We start from the raw sequence: 17203 nt of genomic DNA, 5'->3' as shown, positions 1-17203 counted from the left end.
GAGTTAACTTTCTGGAGGTTATTTACATCTAAAAATGAAAAGAATAAAGGTGAGATGGAGGCGAATGGCTGTTAGCCGCAGACTTATCATTATTAAATCTCTGGCCTCTCCTGAACCAGCATGTGTTCAATCTCTATCTGTGCTTCACCATCAATCTTATAACACTGCGAGTGGGCGAGCGTACGAAGCACCGATAAGCTCACCGAATCCTCCGTCCAATTCAGGCTCCGCATCTTTGGGTGTGACTCACTGACCTCAGTGGTCATGAAGTTGGTTATTCTTGTCTTAATCATCGGGTGATAACACGCTGCCATTATGTGAGTGACTGTATTCTTGTGTGTGTGTGTGTGTGTGTGTGTGTGTGTGTGTGTGTGTGTGTGTGTGTGTGTGTGTGTGTGTGTGTGTGTGTGTGTGTGTGTGTGTGTGTGTGTGTGTGTGTGTGCCTGACACAGGTGTGTAAAAGGTTGGAGGTTGGAAGGTACTTCTGATCTTTTAATGAAAGATAAGAGACACCATTTAAAAATCCTCTCATTATCTCATAACCAAAAGAGGCGAGTGCGTAAGCTGTGTACATGACGAAGGTGAGAGAGGTAAGAGGTCATTTCAGAGCGTGTGTGTGTGTGTGTGTGTGTGTGTGTGTGTGTGTGTGTGTGTGTGTGTGTGTGTGTGTGTGTGTGTGTGTGTGTGTGCAGGACACAACTCACACACAGACAATACAAGCGTGTACACTCACACACAAATATTCAGCTGAGTACTCCCCTGCTCATGTTTCCTTGAGATGTCATTACATGATAAAGAGGAAGCCATCAGGAAACCGCTTAAGCACTACTTCCTGTCTGTTGCCACGGTGACAGACCTCGTTCTGCAGTTGCAAACTATAGCGGCGACTTTACTCCAGTTAATTCCCTCGCAGAGGGGGACTGAGCGGGAGGCGGAAAAAAAAAAAAAAAAAAAAAAAAAGCAAAGAGGCAGGTGTTCCACCGCACTCCGGAGGGGCTTTTTTTTTTTTTTTTATCCTGCTCAGGCACTCCCTCTTAGTCCAGCTGGGTCTCAGGGTGACCTCTAACCCCCCCCAACATCTGACAACAATTAACATTCGCGAGTGTGTGCAGTGGGACAGGTCTTTCTGAATGGCCTGAGCCTGGAGCGAGCCAGACCCTTCAAGCACACAGCTGGTTGCCATTCGGATTAATATATAAAAACCAAAATAAACACACAGCTTTAGACGCAGCGGATACTTCCTGTTTCTAAATGAATCGCTGAATTCACAAGTTCCGACTGGCTGACATGTTTGCTGTGGTTCGAAATAGACCCCCCCCCCCCTCCACACACACACACACACACACACACACACCCCCTCCCGCTCCCCCCTTCCCCGGCAGTAAGGTCAATTCATGCCCTGCTTCTGCAGCTCAAAATACCACAATCAATATTGGTCACTGTGGGTTATTTACCATATTATCTTCATGTGTATCTGCACTTCAGATTTTATTAGCTTTACGATGTGACAACAACGAAGCTCGCCGCTCTCAGGGGAATTACTTTATAAATTGTATTTTTTTTTTTTACAGTGGAAATGTAGTTATTGGGGACAAAGTGCACTAAGTTACAACGCAGCCGACTGGGTCTATGATTCGTAGTCTTTTGCGTACATGTGCATGCTGCGACTGCGAGTTGTTGACTTTTCTGTATTTTAAAAGGCCCATCTATCGGGGACAGGCATTGCAAACGAGCTCAGGCTGTAAATGCGGCGGTTTGTCGCACCGTTTATGCTACATACTCGTCCCTACACAAATAAACATGAAACAATAACAGTATTCATGGTGTCGACGCGAAGATTTAGACACTTCAAACCAAAGTGTGTCGGTTAAACTTCAAAATAAGTGTTGAAATGTTAAATTTCTTCATGAAAAGGGTTTAAAAACTGAAACTATCCGATGAAATTTAAGACTAAAGCTAAAATATCTTAAATGTTAAACAGAAAAGATTGATCACGGAGTATATAAGGAAGTGTGAAATCAGTTGTTATACGTTATAAGGCGCATATAAAATTACTTAAATTACAATGCATTTATGTCGACGTGAAGCTTTAGTCACTTCAAATCCATGTTTGTCATACAAATTTAAAAAGGAAAAGAAAACCAGAGTTAAAATGTGTAATTTCTTCAGGAAAAGGGTTTTAAAACTGAAACTATCAAGACGAAATTTAAAGGCATCAAAGAATAAAGCGCGAACATTTTAGTTCTCAAACAAGAAAAACGAGTATATAAGCGAGTATTATATAAGCGAGTATTAAATCAGCTTCTACACGTTATAAAAGGTGCGCATGGCATGACTTCACTACGAATAACTACACAGACACTGATAGAAAGTGCAACGTCAAGTATTTTCAAGTGTCTTTGCCTGCATGAGCTTTAAATCGTCGGTAAAGTCCAGTGAGCTCTGACTTGCACGCCTGTCAATCAGATAGAGACACTCGTGGCTACTCATTGTTTTGAATCAGAGACAACGCACTGACAGGAGCCGCATTCCAGCAAAGGTGATCACGTGAACAAAAAAAAAAAAAAAAAGGGAGGGGTTAACCCGCTCCCCTTTCAAATTGGCTGCATCACTGGGTCATTGTGCGAATTCTTTCTGGGGTGTTCACTTGTCAGAACAAGCTGGAGGCACAACGTCAGCAGTAACAGAGAGAAGAGCAGCCAGCGGGACGGACGGATTCGGGAGAGACCCGGGCAAAGTGAGAGGAGTGAGGGGAAAACACGGGAGGTTTCAAGAGTTTGAATTTGAATTTCAGAGGGAAATACAAGATAGGTTAGTGTGAGAGAGAGGGGAGGGAGGGAGGGAGAGAAACACACAGCTGAGGGGTGTGTCATAGCAATTTAGTTCCTCAAGGAAGTACAAACTCAACATTATCTGAAGACAGAGTGGAACACCGTGACAGAGGCGCTGCAGGAGGACTGTTTTATGGGTTGTTTTATTTATTTTCCTTTTCTTTTCTTTTTTTTTTGGTCCGGCTCGCGGTGACGATGGAGGGATCTCGTTAAAACTAACCGGCCTGTGCTGTCAACCTGAAACACACAGCAGAGAGAGAGATATCTGACACAGACAAGGCGGGAGGGGGACTCAGCAAACACACACTCACACACACACACAGGTAAGACACTTTCTACCAATGTTAAAAAAAAAAAAAACTTTAAAAAAAAACCCAATCTCCTGAGTGTTATCTCTCCTTTTCTTTTCGCGGTCTTCTATAAAAAGAAATAAGAGTTATTGATAGCTGCCGCCGAGATACTGGGCAGAGGGCGGGAAGATTGGAAACTGTGTGACTTCTCGCTACTTCCCCATCTTGAGCACGAGCCGGGAGACATGCAGACGTGCCGCAACAAGTAGAGTGTCAGGCAACAGATGTAGAGCTCACTTTTTTTTTTTTTTTTTTATATATATTTTTTGTTTGTTTGCACAGGCCGGGGAGTTGCTCAACTCCAAATCTCGAGGCAGTTGACTTTCCCTTCTCCCACTGGGCCGCTCTGATTTAAAGCGTGTTAAAAGTCACCGGCAAATATAAGACGGCGAAAAAAAGGTTGCAGAGCGCAGGTAGAACAAAAGGGACAGATGGAGAAAGGCCTCGGCCGTCGACTCCTCACCAGAGCCGGCCGCTCTGTTTCGCTTCCCTTTTGAGGTGTTTTTGCAGATGGGGTGGCAGGCTTGAGCAACGGTGCAAAGTTGTGCAATGTCGCAAAGAGAAAACTGCAATACGTGCTCTCAAAGGATTTCAAAATGCCTTCTGGTCTGTTCCTTTGCGCAGGCAACTTTTTGTTTAAACGAAATCAAATGTTGGCAAATTTCAAATTAAAAAAAATGAGACAGATTTAAGTCCTAAGAAAAACGCAAAGACAATTCAATGTGGCACTAAAAGTAAGAGCGAGTTACCCAAGAAGTTAAAGGGAAGAACGAGATCTCAAACAACAGCCTTTTCGCCAACAGTACTCGTCTTTCACAGAGAAAGTTGCTGAGTAAGGACACAGAAATCCTGTATTTTTGTGTTTTCATCCTCTCGTGATCCATTCAACATCGGTTCAATGGAAACATTATCCTAGCTTAGTGACAACCTCTCCAGGGTTTTTTTTTTTTTTTTTTTATCAGATTGAACGGTGTGATCTGTGTGTTTTTTTTCTGAAACATTCTCGTGTTTTCAATCTGATCAAAAGGCTGCGAGCGACTAAGAGACCTAACTAACGGCTTTCCTCTCGGTTTCGGTCCAATCAAATCCGGCCCAACCCTACCCCGGGCCTGATGATGAAACACAGTGAGGATGCTTGAGTCAAAGCGACACAGCTCTGCTGCACTCTATACACAGTATAAAAAAAAAAGCAAGAAAAAAAAAAAAAAAAAAAGCATATTTTGATTGGCTCAGTCACGAGAGGCTCCTCTGAACCCTGTCAGAGTATATATATTCATAAACACGAAAAACAATACGACTAACAAGGATTTTACAAACACAAAAATCCTCTTTTTTTGGGGGGGGGGGAGGTTGCAAAGAGCTGCTTGGAAAAACAGCCAGAAACCACTTTTACTCCCAAAAAAAAAAAAAAATGCAAATCCACATGCACACAAGTTTATACATGAACACAAAAACAGAGGCTCTACGCCGGAGTCATCCGAGGAATGCTAAATATTTACCTCTCCTGCCCGCCCGCCTTGGGAAGGGTCCACCAATCGGCACTCCGTCTCTGACTGTCCATGAACCTCGCCTTTTAAAGAGTCCACGCTGCCTGCGTGGTTGTCATAATAACCCCGGATCTAATTAAAACCACGTCTGGCTGTGATAGTTCCATCTCTGCTATACGTCTAATGTTGTCCTTACAGTAGTAGATCTCTCTCACACACACACAGATGTTTGTCGATTCCAGCAGGCGTTTGTGAGGGAAACAAACACTTGAACGTTTAATGCAGTCGCTCCCAACAAACCGATAAATGCGTACGAAGGCCCTCATCAATCCATCCGTACCAGAAAATTGCTCCTCGACACTGAAAGCATCCGCCGACTGACGGATGTCCATTACTAAAAAAAAGTTTTAAAAAAATGTAAAAAGTTTAATGTTGCTGTTAACTCAGAAATGTTTCAACGCTCTCTAAACAACCTCCTCCCTGTTAGATCTGCGTTAAAAAAAAAAACAATGTAGACAGAAAAAACTAAGTAGGCAAGCTGTCTCCTGCTGTGGGTGTTTGTGTGTGTGTGTTGGGGGGGGGGGGGCGCATTATATGGAATACTTTGCTGATGAATGCACCCTGTGCACGTCCCTCAAAATCCCTGCAGTCTTTGTTCGCAGATGAATGAGATTGAAGCACGAATCTGAAATAGCTATCACACTGCTCCACTTCCATTATCACTGTTAAGGGAAATTAATCTAATGAATGTTCTTTAATTCCCCGCAGGGAACCGGGAGCTTTTGTAACGTAGCGCCCCTATTAGAAATGTGACACTTGTTCAAAACGAACGGTCGCGCGAGGAAAATGGGAACCCACCGAGACGTCCTATAAAAGTGACTGTTTGCTTATTATGAATGCTACAGCTGGGATCTGGGAGCGCCGCCTATTTGCATGATACGATCGTTAACGCGACCGAAATCACTTATTAGTTAGCGGCGGAGTCATTTTACTCACAGTGCTGACTGGGCGAACTAGAAACCATCATTTCAGAAAAAAAAAATAATAATAATAATAAAATAATTTAACGACACCGCCGACTACGCACCAACAGAGATGAAAGCGATGCATTAAGAGCAGCAGCCAGGAAGTTTTAACTGACAATTTGTGGAGGAAATATGCCGTTGCTAATGTACGGGATGTTCGTTTTCTTTTCGTCAACAACACCCAAAACCACAGTAATTTAAAGGTGGCCGCTTGGGTTCGTCAGGGTGCCGCTCGGCTTTCCTGTCCTCGTCACCAGCGGCACTGTTGCAGCGTGGAAACGAACAGCAGGCACGGACCTGCCTGAGCTATGCAGCCTCCCCGCTCATTTCAGATACTTGTCCACACAGGTCCGGAGGTGGGATTTTATTTCAGAAAGATGTTGAGAAACTGCTGTTGTTGTTTTTTTTTTCCCCTCTGACATTTCAGAGCCCCATTTGCGTTTAATAAGATCACACAAAAAAAAAAAAAAAAAAAAAACATGACACAGGAAGTGACAAGAGGATACAGAGCGGATTCGGTGGCACTGATGTTTTCTAAAGATACTGCATGAGCTTTGTTGATTCCGCCTCAGCTCATCACACATACTTCGGATTAAGGTGAAGTGGAAGCTAAGCGTTTAGACTTTAAGATACTTGGGGTTTAGGAGGGGTTCATCGACACAAGTATTCCACAAATACACTTGTTTGCATCTATTGTAGGAGTCATACTGCTCTGATACTTGGTTATTTTTGCTGATGTCACCGCTTTATTCTGCTTGCCCACTCTTTGTATTGAGTACACAAGAAACACGAAACGTAGACGTGTTTTTTTTTTTTCCTCCGCCAGCGATCCCCTTTTCAAATCCGCCCGCTTCCATGTCACAGATTATACGAAGTTAATGAAGAATTAAAAAGGAATTAATTCAAACTGTGTTGACAATCAAAGATAAACTGTGGATTTTGTAGTCGCGGCACAGCGTGCTGTATGCATGCATGCTGATGACCTCCCAGGGGAGAGGGGGGGCTCCCTGTGATGGATGTTAGGTGTGGTTCAAATCTCCGCGGAGAAATTAAAAACCTCTGCGGAGCTTCTTCCATGGCACTTTTCCCTTTTGGCATCGTGAGTGTGTGTCAGATACGAAAACAAACAGTGCGACTAACATCCCATAAACACAGGGTTTCAGCCTCTGCAGAGCTTTACGTTCAGCGTTTTCTCTTTCAGCACTGCGGGCAATAATCCTTTTTTTTTATGTCATAAACGCATCATATCTTGATTTGTTAATAATACAGATACTGAGACTTGACAACAAACCGTTTAACCTCGAACAAGGCACTTCAACTCCAACTGCTTTTTCTGGCTGTGAAAGTTTTAGCCAAAACAGCAACCACGTGTGAAAAAGGGTTGTCATTTTTATTTTTTAAAAAGGTGTATCTATAAATATATTTACATATATAAAACATTTTTTTTAAGCTTTGAAAGGCCTCTTCTTACACTGACCACTTTACTCGTAATATAAAAAAATTTAAAAAAGGAAATTGTGTACTCATTCCTTTTGTTATTTCTAAATATGGATTTGCTAAAATGAAAGGGACATTTTTGTAGCTGCGAAAGGAGACAAATTGTATCTTGTGCGAAACTATTTTGGAGGAAGCGGAAATCGTAAAGGCAAAATCCTTTAAACTGATTAAGACGATCTAGTTTACTGATATCCTGTTGGGTTATTTATAAAGGAGGAAGTGTGGATTTTTCAGTTCTCCCCATTTACTGGAAACAACAGATGTGCAACATTTGCTTCTGCAGTTTTAATCACTGAATTCCCCCGATTATTGACAGCTAAATACTCTCAAACTGAGCAGTAAAATATTTATGTGGAAACCGAAAGTTGACGGTAATCACTTTGTCAAGATTTGTCACTGGAATTCAAATACGTCTCGTTTTTGTTTTCCGGCTGATCCAGGCTAACCATGGATGCATTCAGCTCCAAGGACATGGCCTTGAAGGTCCAGAAGAAGGTCCTCAGCAGCATGGCCACCAAAAGCTCGGTGCAAATGTTCATCGACGACACCAGCAGCGAGATCCTGGACGAATTGTACCGGGTGTCCAAAGAGTACACGGGGAATAAACCCGAGGCCCAGAAAGTCATCAAGGACCTGGTCAAGATCGCCGTCAAGATCGGCGTGCTGTTCAAAAACAACCGTTTCAGCACGGAGGAGCTGGGAGTGGCCCACGAATTCAAGAAGAAGCTCCACCAAGGGGCCATGACGGCCATCAGCTTCTACGAGGTACGCTTCCCCAGACGCAACCTTCTAAGCGCGCCAAGTATGCGCGCGGCTTTTAGCCAGCCAGGCTGAAAAGAATGCACTTTCCTCTGAAACGGAAAAAAATAGATTTGTGCTCCGTTTGACGGGCTGTAACTTCAGGACAGGTCAAGAGTATTTCCAGTTTAACACGCATGGACGAATCCCAGAGGAACGAGCACTCAAGCAAATACTTTTAAGGACAGACTGTGCCAAAACAAAAACAAAAAAAGTTCTTTAAAAACTGCTGTGATATAAACAAAACGGTAAACAACCAGTTTGTCTTTTCTTACTGTGCTTCAAGTTACTGTGAAGGGTTTGTTGGGTTTAATTCAATACAACTATCCCCTCACCCCAACCAGGTCGAGGTAGATGGCCGCCCACCTCTGAAGGTTTTTCTTCCTGTTGAAGGGGAGTTTTTGCTCCCCTCTGTTGGTTTTCCTTCCTCAAAGGAGTTTTTTTTTTTTCCCTCCTAAATTCCGTGGGAATTGTGGAATTGTTTGGTTCCTCTGTATGATGTTCTAAAGTTCTGCTGTAAGGACTTTACTGTGTTAAGTGCCTTGAAATAACCCGTGTTGTGATTTGGCGCTCTATAAATCAAATTGAATTGAGTGACAGAACGTGAATAAGTCTGCGTCACACTGATTATAAACTTCAATACTTTTACTCCATTTAAGAGTTCTCTGTCGATTTTTCTTCTGAAGTCCTTGCAGATATGTTGATATAGAACTAAATTGGTCCTTATTAAATGGGCTTCCTTCGATATTTGTTTAGTATTTACATGCGCATCGACAGTCACAGGTTTTAAAAATCTGGTGTATTTCCTGACGTTGCAATTCCCCTCCTGGCTGTTGCAGGTGGACTTCACCTTCGACAAGACGGTGATGGCGGAGCTCCTGTCCAGCTGCAGGGATCTGCTGCTGAAGCTGGTCAACAACCACCTCAAGCCCAAATCCCACGGCCGCATCACCCACGTCTTCAACCATTACTCCGACCCCCAGCTGCTGACCCAACTGTACGAACCCAGCGGGCCCTTCAGACCCAACCTCGCCAAGATCTGTAAAGCGCTCGACAAACTGGTGGAGGAAGGGACGATATGACGCGTGCCAGCGGGTCGCGTCCGACCGACTACTGGGAGAACGGAACAGGCAGACCCGTCGTAAAGACTCTGAACTGTTGGACAACAATCCGTCTTACTGCTGCTCAGGACCGGCAACGTAAGGGCGAGAGAAGAACAAATCTGCTGCCCCCCATCTCCTCCCCCACCCCTCCCTCAACCCCTCATCGTTCTCAAAGAACATGCGGGAAAAAGGGTTGATGGAGTCCTTCCTAAAGTTTTTAAATGTTTAGAACCGATACTGTACAATTGTGATGTAAACTTCCGTCTATTTGGACAAAGTTAAACGAAAACCAAACTTGAACACAAAACGGATTTCTACCATATCGACCGTTTTGCCAGCATGTAAAATGTCACCTACTGTTTTCATATTTGAGACCTTGAAATGTTTTATTCAGAACTACTGATATGATGGAGTTACATCAGCTGGGGCAGACTGAAAGGGAACAATGCCACTGTAGAGCAGCACTGCCATCTGGTGGTCAGGATGATGCATCGGCGACGGTGGACCGGAGTTGACAGGGAAATAATAAAAGCAAACTAGGACTATTACTCCCACCAATCGCTCTGCGGTTTCAAAAATATGTTTAGAAGCATCGACACGAAACACTGACTCTTCACTGTTGACTGCGCAAGCTTGAAGTTTTAATCCTATAGTTCATGACTTTTAGAGGACTGGATCGCAGCCACACCCGGCTGAGGTAAAGACACGAGTTGTTCTTCGGTTTTACATGATGAAAGATTGAATATAAAAATAAATGAAAAAAAAAAAAAAAAAAAAAAGGAAAGTCCCCTTTTGTAAGTCAAATATTGTAATTTTGCATTGACCTGTGAGAATATTTTTATTTTTTTGCATAGACAATGATGTGGAGAAAAGTCATTTAAAAATGGGATCAAAACCTTTTTTTAAATTTAAAAATGACCTATACAAAACTTAAATGTAATAAAAATACACCCCTAATGAAAAAAAAAACAATAAAAAGACTGCCGTCGATATATATCCTAAAAGCCACAGCTCTTGTTCTTCTGTTGCTTTATTTAAAAACTTTGGCTACATTAGTTTCAACTTTTCAGCAGTAAAAGACATTTATGAGCAAAGTAATGCCGTTACTATTACGGTGAAGGTGATTTGTGCGCTTTAAAGTCCACGGCTGAAGATTGGCGTGAGAAAAGTGTGTGTGCAGCGTCGCACACAAACCGCTCGTCGAGTTGGACCGTGTGAACGTTGACATGACTAAACAAACATGCGACTCTCATTTGAAAAACATCTCGTGCTCCTATTTCCTGCCCGTGAGAACGGGCCGAACCCAGCGGTTGGCCTTGTGAGGCTCGTCATAGTCTACAGTAACGTCTCAACAAATAACTAACAACGAATATATAATTTAAATTAAAAAAAAAAAAATTGTTAAATAGTGCGTAACCTTCCATAAATAAAAGGTCCGTATTAAATGGCAGTGTGAAAAAAAAAAAAACCACTTAAAGAGTCACGCGGGGTTCTTTTTCCGTTTTCCATCCGAACCCCGTAAGCATTGCATTCTGGGAAGAGTTTCGTAAATGATTAGAGCGAAGACAAGAGGACGCAACGTGTCACAGTTCGAAGATCTCGTCCTCCCTGTCTCTCAGTTTCTTGGTGAGTTTGGTGATAGTGAGCGGTACCGCCCCGTGAGCTACCTGCTGCTGCTGCTGCTGCTGCTGCATTCTGGAAGGCGTAATGACACTCTGGGACCTTGTGAGCGGACGCCGCTCCGATGTCCTGCTGGTGCAGGCAGCTTCGAGGGCCGTGACCCTGTCGGGTGGAAAACGGATGAGAAGATAAAAACAGCAAGAATGAAGTGATTCAGCCTGTATTCACCTTCGGATGCATTCAGGGATGTTCCGTCTCTTGCTGGGAGGCTATAAATCGAGCTCGAAAGATCAAACCGGCCTTATGTGAATTACTGCAACGGAAGCATGAGCAGCTTTCTTTCTCATAGCAAAACATTTAGAGTCCAAGAAACGGGTGTTTTAAGCGTTTGACATGGAGAAACAGGTTTTATGTAGGGTCTCATACCAGAAATCTACAGTAAATGTGTGTGACTAGGGGTGGGCGATATATCGATATCGGTGGTTCCGATAGAAACCACTAATGAATATAAACAAGGATGTTTGAATGCAGACATGCGCTACTACTAGAAATCAGCATACTGGTGTTATCTTAACAAATCAAAGGGTTAAACGAAGCATTTCTGAGGCGCTTTAGAGAATGTTTTAAAAACTATTGCGATATTATTTTTAGGCCACATCGCCCAGCTCTGTTCGTGACTATATCAACAAAAATATTTTGTATACCTCGCTACGCGTACCAACCAGCACCTACAGTATTTGCCTGCAGGTGAAGATTTAGTGAACACGAATGTGGAAAATATCAAGAGGGTCGCGTTCCCCCCCCCCGAAAATGTGTTTCGGTAAAGCAAACTCCATGTGAACATAATTATAAGAGATACTATTGAAAAGAAATGAGCACCAACTGACAGAGCTTTGCGAGTGACCTAAAAATATATATATATATATACAAATGGTGGAAAGCTATTTATGACATGCCACACTACAGTGCAGAAAGATTCAAGACAGCAGGACTCTGTTATGGTACAAATATAGAAATGTCTGAGCAGCCACGTAGTCGTACCTTTTCTCCGCCTCCTGGCATCCTTTGACAGCAGCCTGCTTGGACTGGCTTATCAAGTCGTCCAACCTCTTCAAGAAGTCCACTGGCGTGAGGTCTGTCGGCCTTTCTTTTCCATCCTCTTGTTTCTTCTCGGCGGAGCTTCCCGTGCGCCCGTTTCGACCGGAGGGACGGCTGGCACTTCCTCCGTCGCCGTCCTCTCCGGCCAAATCCACCCCGTTGCTGTAGTCTGCCAGCACGGGGATGGACAGGGATTTCTTCAGGAATATGGAGTCGTTGGTGTACAGCCTGTTGGCCCTTTTAATTTGCTCCATCTGTGAAGAGAGAATATCCTCGTGAACCCTTTTTTTTTTTATATTTTATTTCTTTTGGCAACAAAGTCGGGGCGAGACATCTTGCATAAATTTTAAACGAAATAAAGAGACAAGATGGCACCCCAATTAAAAAGCTCATTCAGGCGTTGACATTTAAGGCAGACGCTTTTTTTTTTTTCCCTCTCAGCATTAAAGCAACAAATGAATAAACGATTTAATTAAGAGGGCTGAAGATTTAGCACCCGTTAAAGGCCATTTAACCTCCGATCTCCAACAAAACAAATCACAAAAAAAGACAATAATAAGAAAACTTCATGTAGACTCACAAGACTAAAAAAAACAAACAACAAAATTATGACTGCACGTCTAAATATAGCAACAAAAAAAACCCCACTGATATTCAATTGAAAGGTATGACGTCACAACAATGGTTTAAAGGTATATAAATAAATTTTTAAAAATAAATAAACGATATTATACTTACAGATACTCCATACTTGAGGGCCAGGCCTTGTAGAGTCTCTCCCGGCTGAATTGTGTGTTCAATGCGTCTCTGGTGAACCGGAGACCGGATCAAACTGCCGTAAGACCTGGTGCGGGTCCCGCGGAGTAGGCCGTTACCCCCGGCCGGCAAAGGCGCTTGCTCCCCGGACATAGTCGTGAAAAACTCGTTTTTTTCTTTTTTTTTAGCTCGGTAACCGACCAAACTGTGGTAAAACGCGGTTAGCAGCCACGTTTATTGTCCGTAACATCGTGAGAGTCACAGCTCGGCGTCCATGATCGTTCAAACCAGCAGCTTAGTTTTAGCACGCCGGCTAAGTTGTCAACTTAATTCGCGTTGACGCTGGTTGTTGTTGTTGTTGTTGTGTTTTTGTTGTTGTTTTCATCCCGAGTGTCAAACGACACCTGTTTGAACCTTCTGCCGCAGACATACAAAAACAAACAAAACAAAAAAAAACAATAACTCGGAGTTCAACCTACCTTATCTGGCATACAAAACAGCTGAAAAGTTCCCGTGGTCAGCTGTCTGCAGCCATGTGTTGCTATGGCGTCCGTGTCGAGCGCGACTGGGTCACGTGATTCGTCACGAAGCGCCGCGTTCATGAACAGTCGGAGACAACGGTGACCCCAAAGTGAACCTTTATAAATATATATATACAAGTCCGTGATTTGATTCAGAATTAATCCCTTTTCCACGGAGGGGCTGAACTTCAGCCACGCTTGATCATATAGTGAATTTAAAATATACATTAAAATATACATCAGCAGCTGCTGCTGCTTATTCGAGTTGTATTTCAGATTTGCAAATTTAGCAAATTCAAAATAAAGCAAGGAGCCGAGCTCAGTCCCAACTAACGATGTATATGTAGAAATAAAAACAAGTAGAAATAACTACTACCAACTACCCTCCGAGATCATAACAAATTACAGCCTAAAGGCTGAGCGAATTAATATTTTCAAACAGGAAGCTCATTTTTCCCCCATTGTCTTGAACGCAACACTACTACCAGGAACTAGCCCGTAGCTGTCCTGTAGCCTGTTATTGACTTATCTGTTACCAGACTATCAACCACAATAAGGATGTCTTTTAAAAGGGAAGGCGACGACAAGAGTCAGCTGAATATTCTGAAGGTGACATTTCGTTTTTTGTATATTCGACTTCGGTTTCCTAGAAGTGACGTAACGTGCCGCGACGACGTGTGTTGTTGTGGTTAGCATCCTGCTAGCTGCTGTAGCTCCTTTTTTTTTTGTTGTTGTTGTTGTTGTTGTTTTTTGAGGCAAATTAAAAACAAATAAAAACGTTTTGTTGTTTCTAGAAACGGCGCGTGGCGGACCTTTTGTCTCATTTCATTCCGGAAGACGAGGCTGCTCTTATGAAAAACGGAAGGTGATGGGGAAACTTTAAACTGTGTTTATTTATTTTTGTTATTGTTGTTGTTGTTGTTGTTGTTTTTTGGGGGGGGAGGAAAATATGAAGGTGGAAGTTCAAGATGTTTCTTTCGGTGTTTTCCAGGTACACGTGCCTCGTGTGCTCCTACCGGCCCGTGTTTGACACGGTGGACACGCTGTCTGTCCACAGAGGAGGGAAGAGACATCTGGAAGGTCTTTCTTTCTGTTCAACACAATCAGACACCAAACGTGATGTTTACCATCACAGATGACGTTTTGTTTGTCAGCAGAATTATGTGTGAAGCACTTGGGAGCACTTGCATTATAATTTTTATTTTTTTCCATGAAAGGTGATATGCAAATGATTATTATTAAATAAAAGAAAATCTTTACTGGGTTTTTTTTTGGTTTTTTTTCTCCTATTCAGGATTAAAATACTTCTACGGCAAGAAAGCGCGGCTGAGGAATGAAAAAACGAAAAGGCAACACCGAAGCTACGTCGAGGCCGAAGACGCGAGACGGGTCGGGAACCGCTCGCCTTCGTCAAGTTGCTCGTTCGGTCGACCTCGGGGTTCTTCCTGCGGCCGACTCGATTTTAAAGCGGCTGAGAGTCGCGGCGGACCCGCAGCTTTCTGGGACTTTGTTCCAGATGTGTAGATGCGTTTTGGCCCCTTTTAAACCACTCAGCGCTTCAACAGACCGGCAGCAGGATTTTAAAGCGGATTCCTCGTTCGGTGTAAAAAAAAAAAAAAAAAAAAAAACCTCCAGGAACCGGAGTGACGCGATCCGGTTTCTGGGTCTCGAAGCTGCAGCCGTTCTGATTTGACTTTTAACAGAGAGACCCGTGAACACACCGTCACAGTAGTCGTGTCTGCTTAAGATATATATATATATATATATATATATACGCAGGGACAAGCTTTTCCAAGTCCTCATAAAGCGCTTCGCTGTGATTTCAGGAGCCCTCCAGTTCAGCACCTCTACTGGCTCAGACACGGAAGATCACCCATCATGCCTTGCTCAAGACTTCGCCGTATAACAGCTGCCACCGAAAAACCAGGTGCACATTCATTTTTTTATTATTTTTTTTTACATATCGGCAAATAAAAAAACATTATTTTTTTGTATTTATTTTTTTAAAAACATGACTTTTTTTCTTTTGTTTTTTTAAGTACAAAATGTGAAAACGGACCGGCGCGTACCGGCTCACATCAGAGCGGCAGCACGTGCGACGAAACGGCGCCCGCGAGCCGAAAAAGTGAAGTTTCCCGCAATTTGGCAGCGAGCGATTCCAACGACAGCGAAGCAGGTGAAGTCCTTTTATTTTCAGATTTTATGTCGAGGGGGGGGGAAAAAACAAAACAACAACTCAGGTTTGGCTTTGTTTGAACTGTTTTTTTTGTTTTTTTTTCCTGCAGCCGACGAAGAGTCATCGAAAGACACAACGGCGGCGACGGAGGAGGCGGACGTTATGTCAGCGCAGAGGCGGAGAGAGCTGGAGCACCACCTCAAACTGAAAAGGTGCCGAGCCGTTATATTTACACGTTTGTGAATTCTGTTTCGACTCCGGCAAACCTCGCGGGTCTTCATCTCCCTTCGCTTTTGGTTTATTTCTCAGCGACGGCTGGGTGCGGGACCGGAGCGGCCGGTGGGTGAAAGACGACAACGCCGAGTTCGATTCGGACGATGACGAGCCGGCTTCGCTCGCGCCTCCACCCGCCGGTCGCTCGGAGGACTGAAAGCTGTGTTTGAAAGTTAAAAAAAAAAAAAAAAAAAACGTTTGTACTTGAAGGCCGTCAGTGAGCAGAAACCCATCAGTTACGATTGAGACACTAAACTCACCGACAAATGTCCATCTTCACTTTGCCAGCTGATTCTCTACGCAGTAAATAAATGGTCAAACTTTTGTGGCATTTACTGTTATTTCATATTAAAGTGCCCTTTTTTTTATTTTATTTTTGGACTTTTGCAACATGGAAAATTAAGCAGACATAATTTGGCATGTTTGGTCAGCATTTTTTTTTTTTTTTTTTTTTCTTTCACGGCGTTAGGAAATGTAAACGGTGGAGCCGAGCCGTAGTGGCCGACCAGAATTTGCCGGAGAGCCCGATCGGGTTCGCAGATTAATCGAACGTCGTGAACATGAACCGATCCGGCAGAAATCCGGGCCGAGCGGTTTAAAGTTTAACGTAACACCGTATTCAGTTACAAATTGAATTCGCTACGGTTTAAGATGATTGTCAGTTTTCACCTTCGATCATGTTCGGTTACTAAAACATCCCTGGAGCATGGAAGTTGGACACCTCCTGAAACATCGCAGGCCAACATGGACGAGACTATCGGGGGTCAGTGGGAGGCGGCGGAGGGACTTAACGTCGGGCGGAGTGGGGAGGGGAGGGAGGTTAGGTTCTGATGACACCGCTAATGCGCACTCACTTCGTTATTCGGAGCGATGACGCCACCCAAGGAGGCGGTAAAATATCTTTAATAAAAAAAAAAAAAAAATAGCATCACGCGTAAACACTCGTCAGACCTTTCAGACATCACGTCTGGCTCTTTGGCGGTACACGTTTGAACATATTTCTCTCGACAAAATAGCAGAAAAAATAAAACCAAAGGAACACAATACGGGGAGTGCACCTGTCGCAGCACCCCCGGTGTTACCGTCCCAAAATACCACCTGCGTTTTACTGCAAACGATCAAAGGGAACGAGAAACCCTAGGAATAGACGCTGGCTTTAAATCATCTCAAGGTGCCAAAATGTCAAGTGAAGCCTGCGTTCGCTTTGAGAATGTTTTTATTTTTATTTTTTTTTTTTGGTATATATCACGCCGTCTGGTCAAACTCGACTTTAAGTGACAGCATTTTTTTTAATTTTTTTTTTTAAGAGACAGGTTTCGAGAAATGAACCCGAGCAGCAATGCTGTCGAAGTCCTCGGAGGTTAGCAGCTGCTTCTGTTCGTAAATCTCTGCAAGGCCCTCTTAAAGTGAGGTCTTATATTTGGAACGAGGTAACTCAAGCTCAGTGGTTATGTTTCCCCAATCGGGGCAGAGGTGGGGGGGGGAGGTAAAAATAGCTCAGGTACCCGGGTGGGGGGGAAGTCAAAGGATCAGGAGAGACTTTAGGAGATTAAGGCGCTGTGATTCTTTACATGAAGGATTCGTCTGTACAGATGCTCCTGAATATGTTTTTTTTTTTTTTTAAATGTCGGGGGAGAGAGGTGGGGGGGATTATCATTGAATATGCAG

General features: G+C 43.4%; 3 protein-coding genes across 3 annotated transcripts in view; 2 read left to right on the top strand and 1 right to left on the bottom strand.

Moving 5' to 3' along the window:
- The first annotated feature begins 2836 nt into the window (after positions 1 to 2836).
- Positions 2837 to 9649, top strand: tnfaip8l2b (tumor necrosis factor, alpha-induced protein 8-like 2b). Its single transcript, XM_069711984.1, has 3 exons — positions 2837 to 3154; positions 7631 to 7955; positions 8828 to 9649. The coding sequence occupies exons 2-3, from the start codon at positions 7638 to 7640 to the stop codon at positions 9068 to 9070; spliced, it is 561 nt and encodes a 186-aa protein (XP_069568085.1). The 5' UTR covers positions 2837 to 3154; positions 7631 to 7637; the 3' UTR covers positions 9071 to 9649.
- A 454-nt stretch (positions 9650 to 10103) lies between these two features.
- lysmd1 (LysM, putative peptidoglycan-binding, domain containing 1) overlaps positions 10104 to 17203 on the bottom strand; it is a 112482-nt gene continuing 105382 nt past the window's right edge. The window contains exons 2-4 of the mRNA XM_069711982.1: positions 12548 to 12730; positions 11753 to 12063; positions 10104 to 10873 (exon numbers count right to left, since the gene is read on the bottom strand). Coding sequence (XP_069568083.1) covers positions 10675 to 10873; positions 11753 to 12063; positions 12548 to 12718 — 681 coding nt within the window. The 5' untranslated portion in view covers positions 12719 to 12730 and the 3' untranslated portion in view covers positions 10104 to 10674. The remainder of the gene's footprint in view (positions 10874 to 11752; positions 12064 to 12547; positions 12731 to 17203) is intronic.
- scnm1 (sodium channel modifier 1) lies at positions 13564 to 15859 on the top strand. The gene is made up of 8 exons (XM_069711981.1): positions 13564 to 13695; positions 13881 to 13951; positions 14078 to 14166; positions 14381 to 14475; positions 14913 to 15013; positions 15126 to 15262; positions 15372 to 15474; positions 15572 to 15859. The coding sequence occupies exons 1-8, from the start codon at positions 13645 to 13647 to the stop codon at positions 15690 to 15692; spliced, it is 768 nt and encodes a 255-aa protein (XP_069568082.1). The 5' UTR covers positions 13564 to 13644; the 3' UTR covers positions 15693 to 15859.

Source organism: Brachyistius frenatus, unplaced genomic scaffold, assembly GCF_029030835.1.
Source record: "Brachyistius frenatus isolate BFR_SWC_R1_liver_20210118 unplaced genomic scaffold, ASM2903083v1 Contig_104, whole genome shotgun sequence".
Taxonomy (NCBI): domain Eukaryota; kingdom Metazoa; phylum Chordata; class Actinopteri; family Embiotocidae; genus Brachyistius; species Brachyistius frenatus.
Note: the sequence above shows the minus strand (reverse complement) of the source record. Positions and strands in the feature narration are given on the sequence as shown.

Bases quoted from the DNA above. Each gene is read 5' to 3' on its own strand.
- tnfaip8l2b (XM_069711984.1), top strand. From the start codon at position 7,638: ATGGATGCATTCAGCTCCAAGGACATGGCCTTGAAGGTCCAGAAGAAG. The intron at 7,956-8,827 runs GTACGCTTCCCC...TGGCTGTTGCAG, and splicing joins CGGCCATCAGCTTCTACGAG to GTGGACTTCACCTTCGACAA.
- scnm1 (XM_069711981.1), top strand. From the start codon at position 13,645: ATGTCTTTTAAAAGGGAAGGCGACGACAAGAGTCAGCTGAATATTCTG. The intron at 14,476-14,912 runs GTCGGGAACCGC...CTGTGATTTCAG, and splicing joins AGGCCGAAGACGCGAGACGG to GAGCCCTCCAGTTCAGCACC. The intron at 15,263-15,371 runs GTGAAGTCCTTT...TTTTTCCTGCAG, and splicing joins TTCCAACGACAGCGAAGCAG to CCGACGAAGAGTCATCGAAA.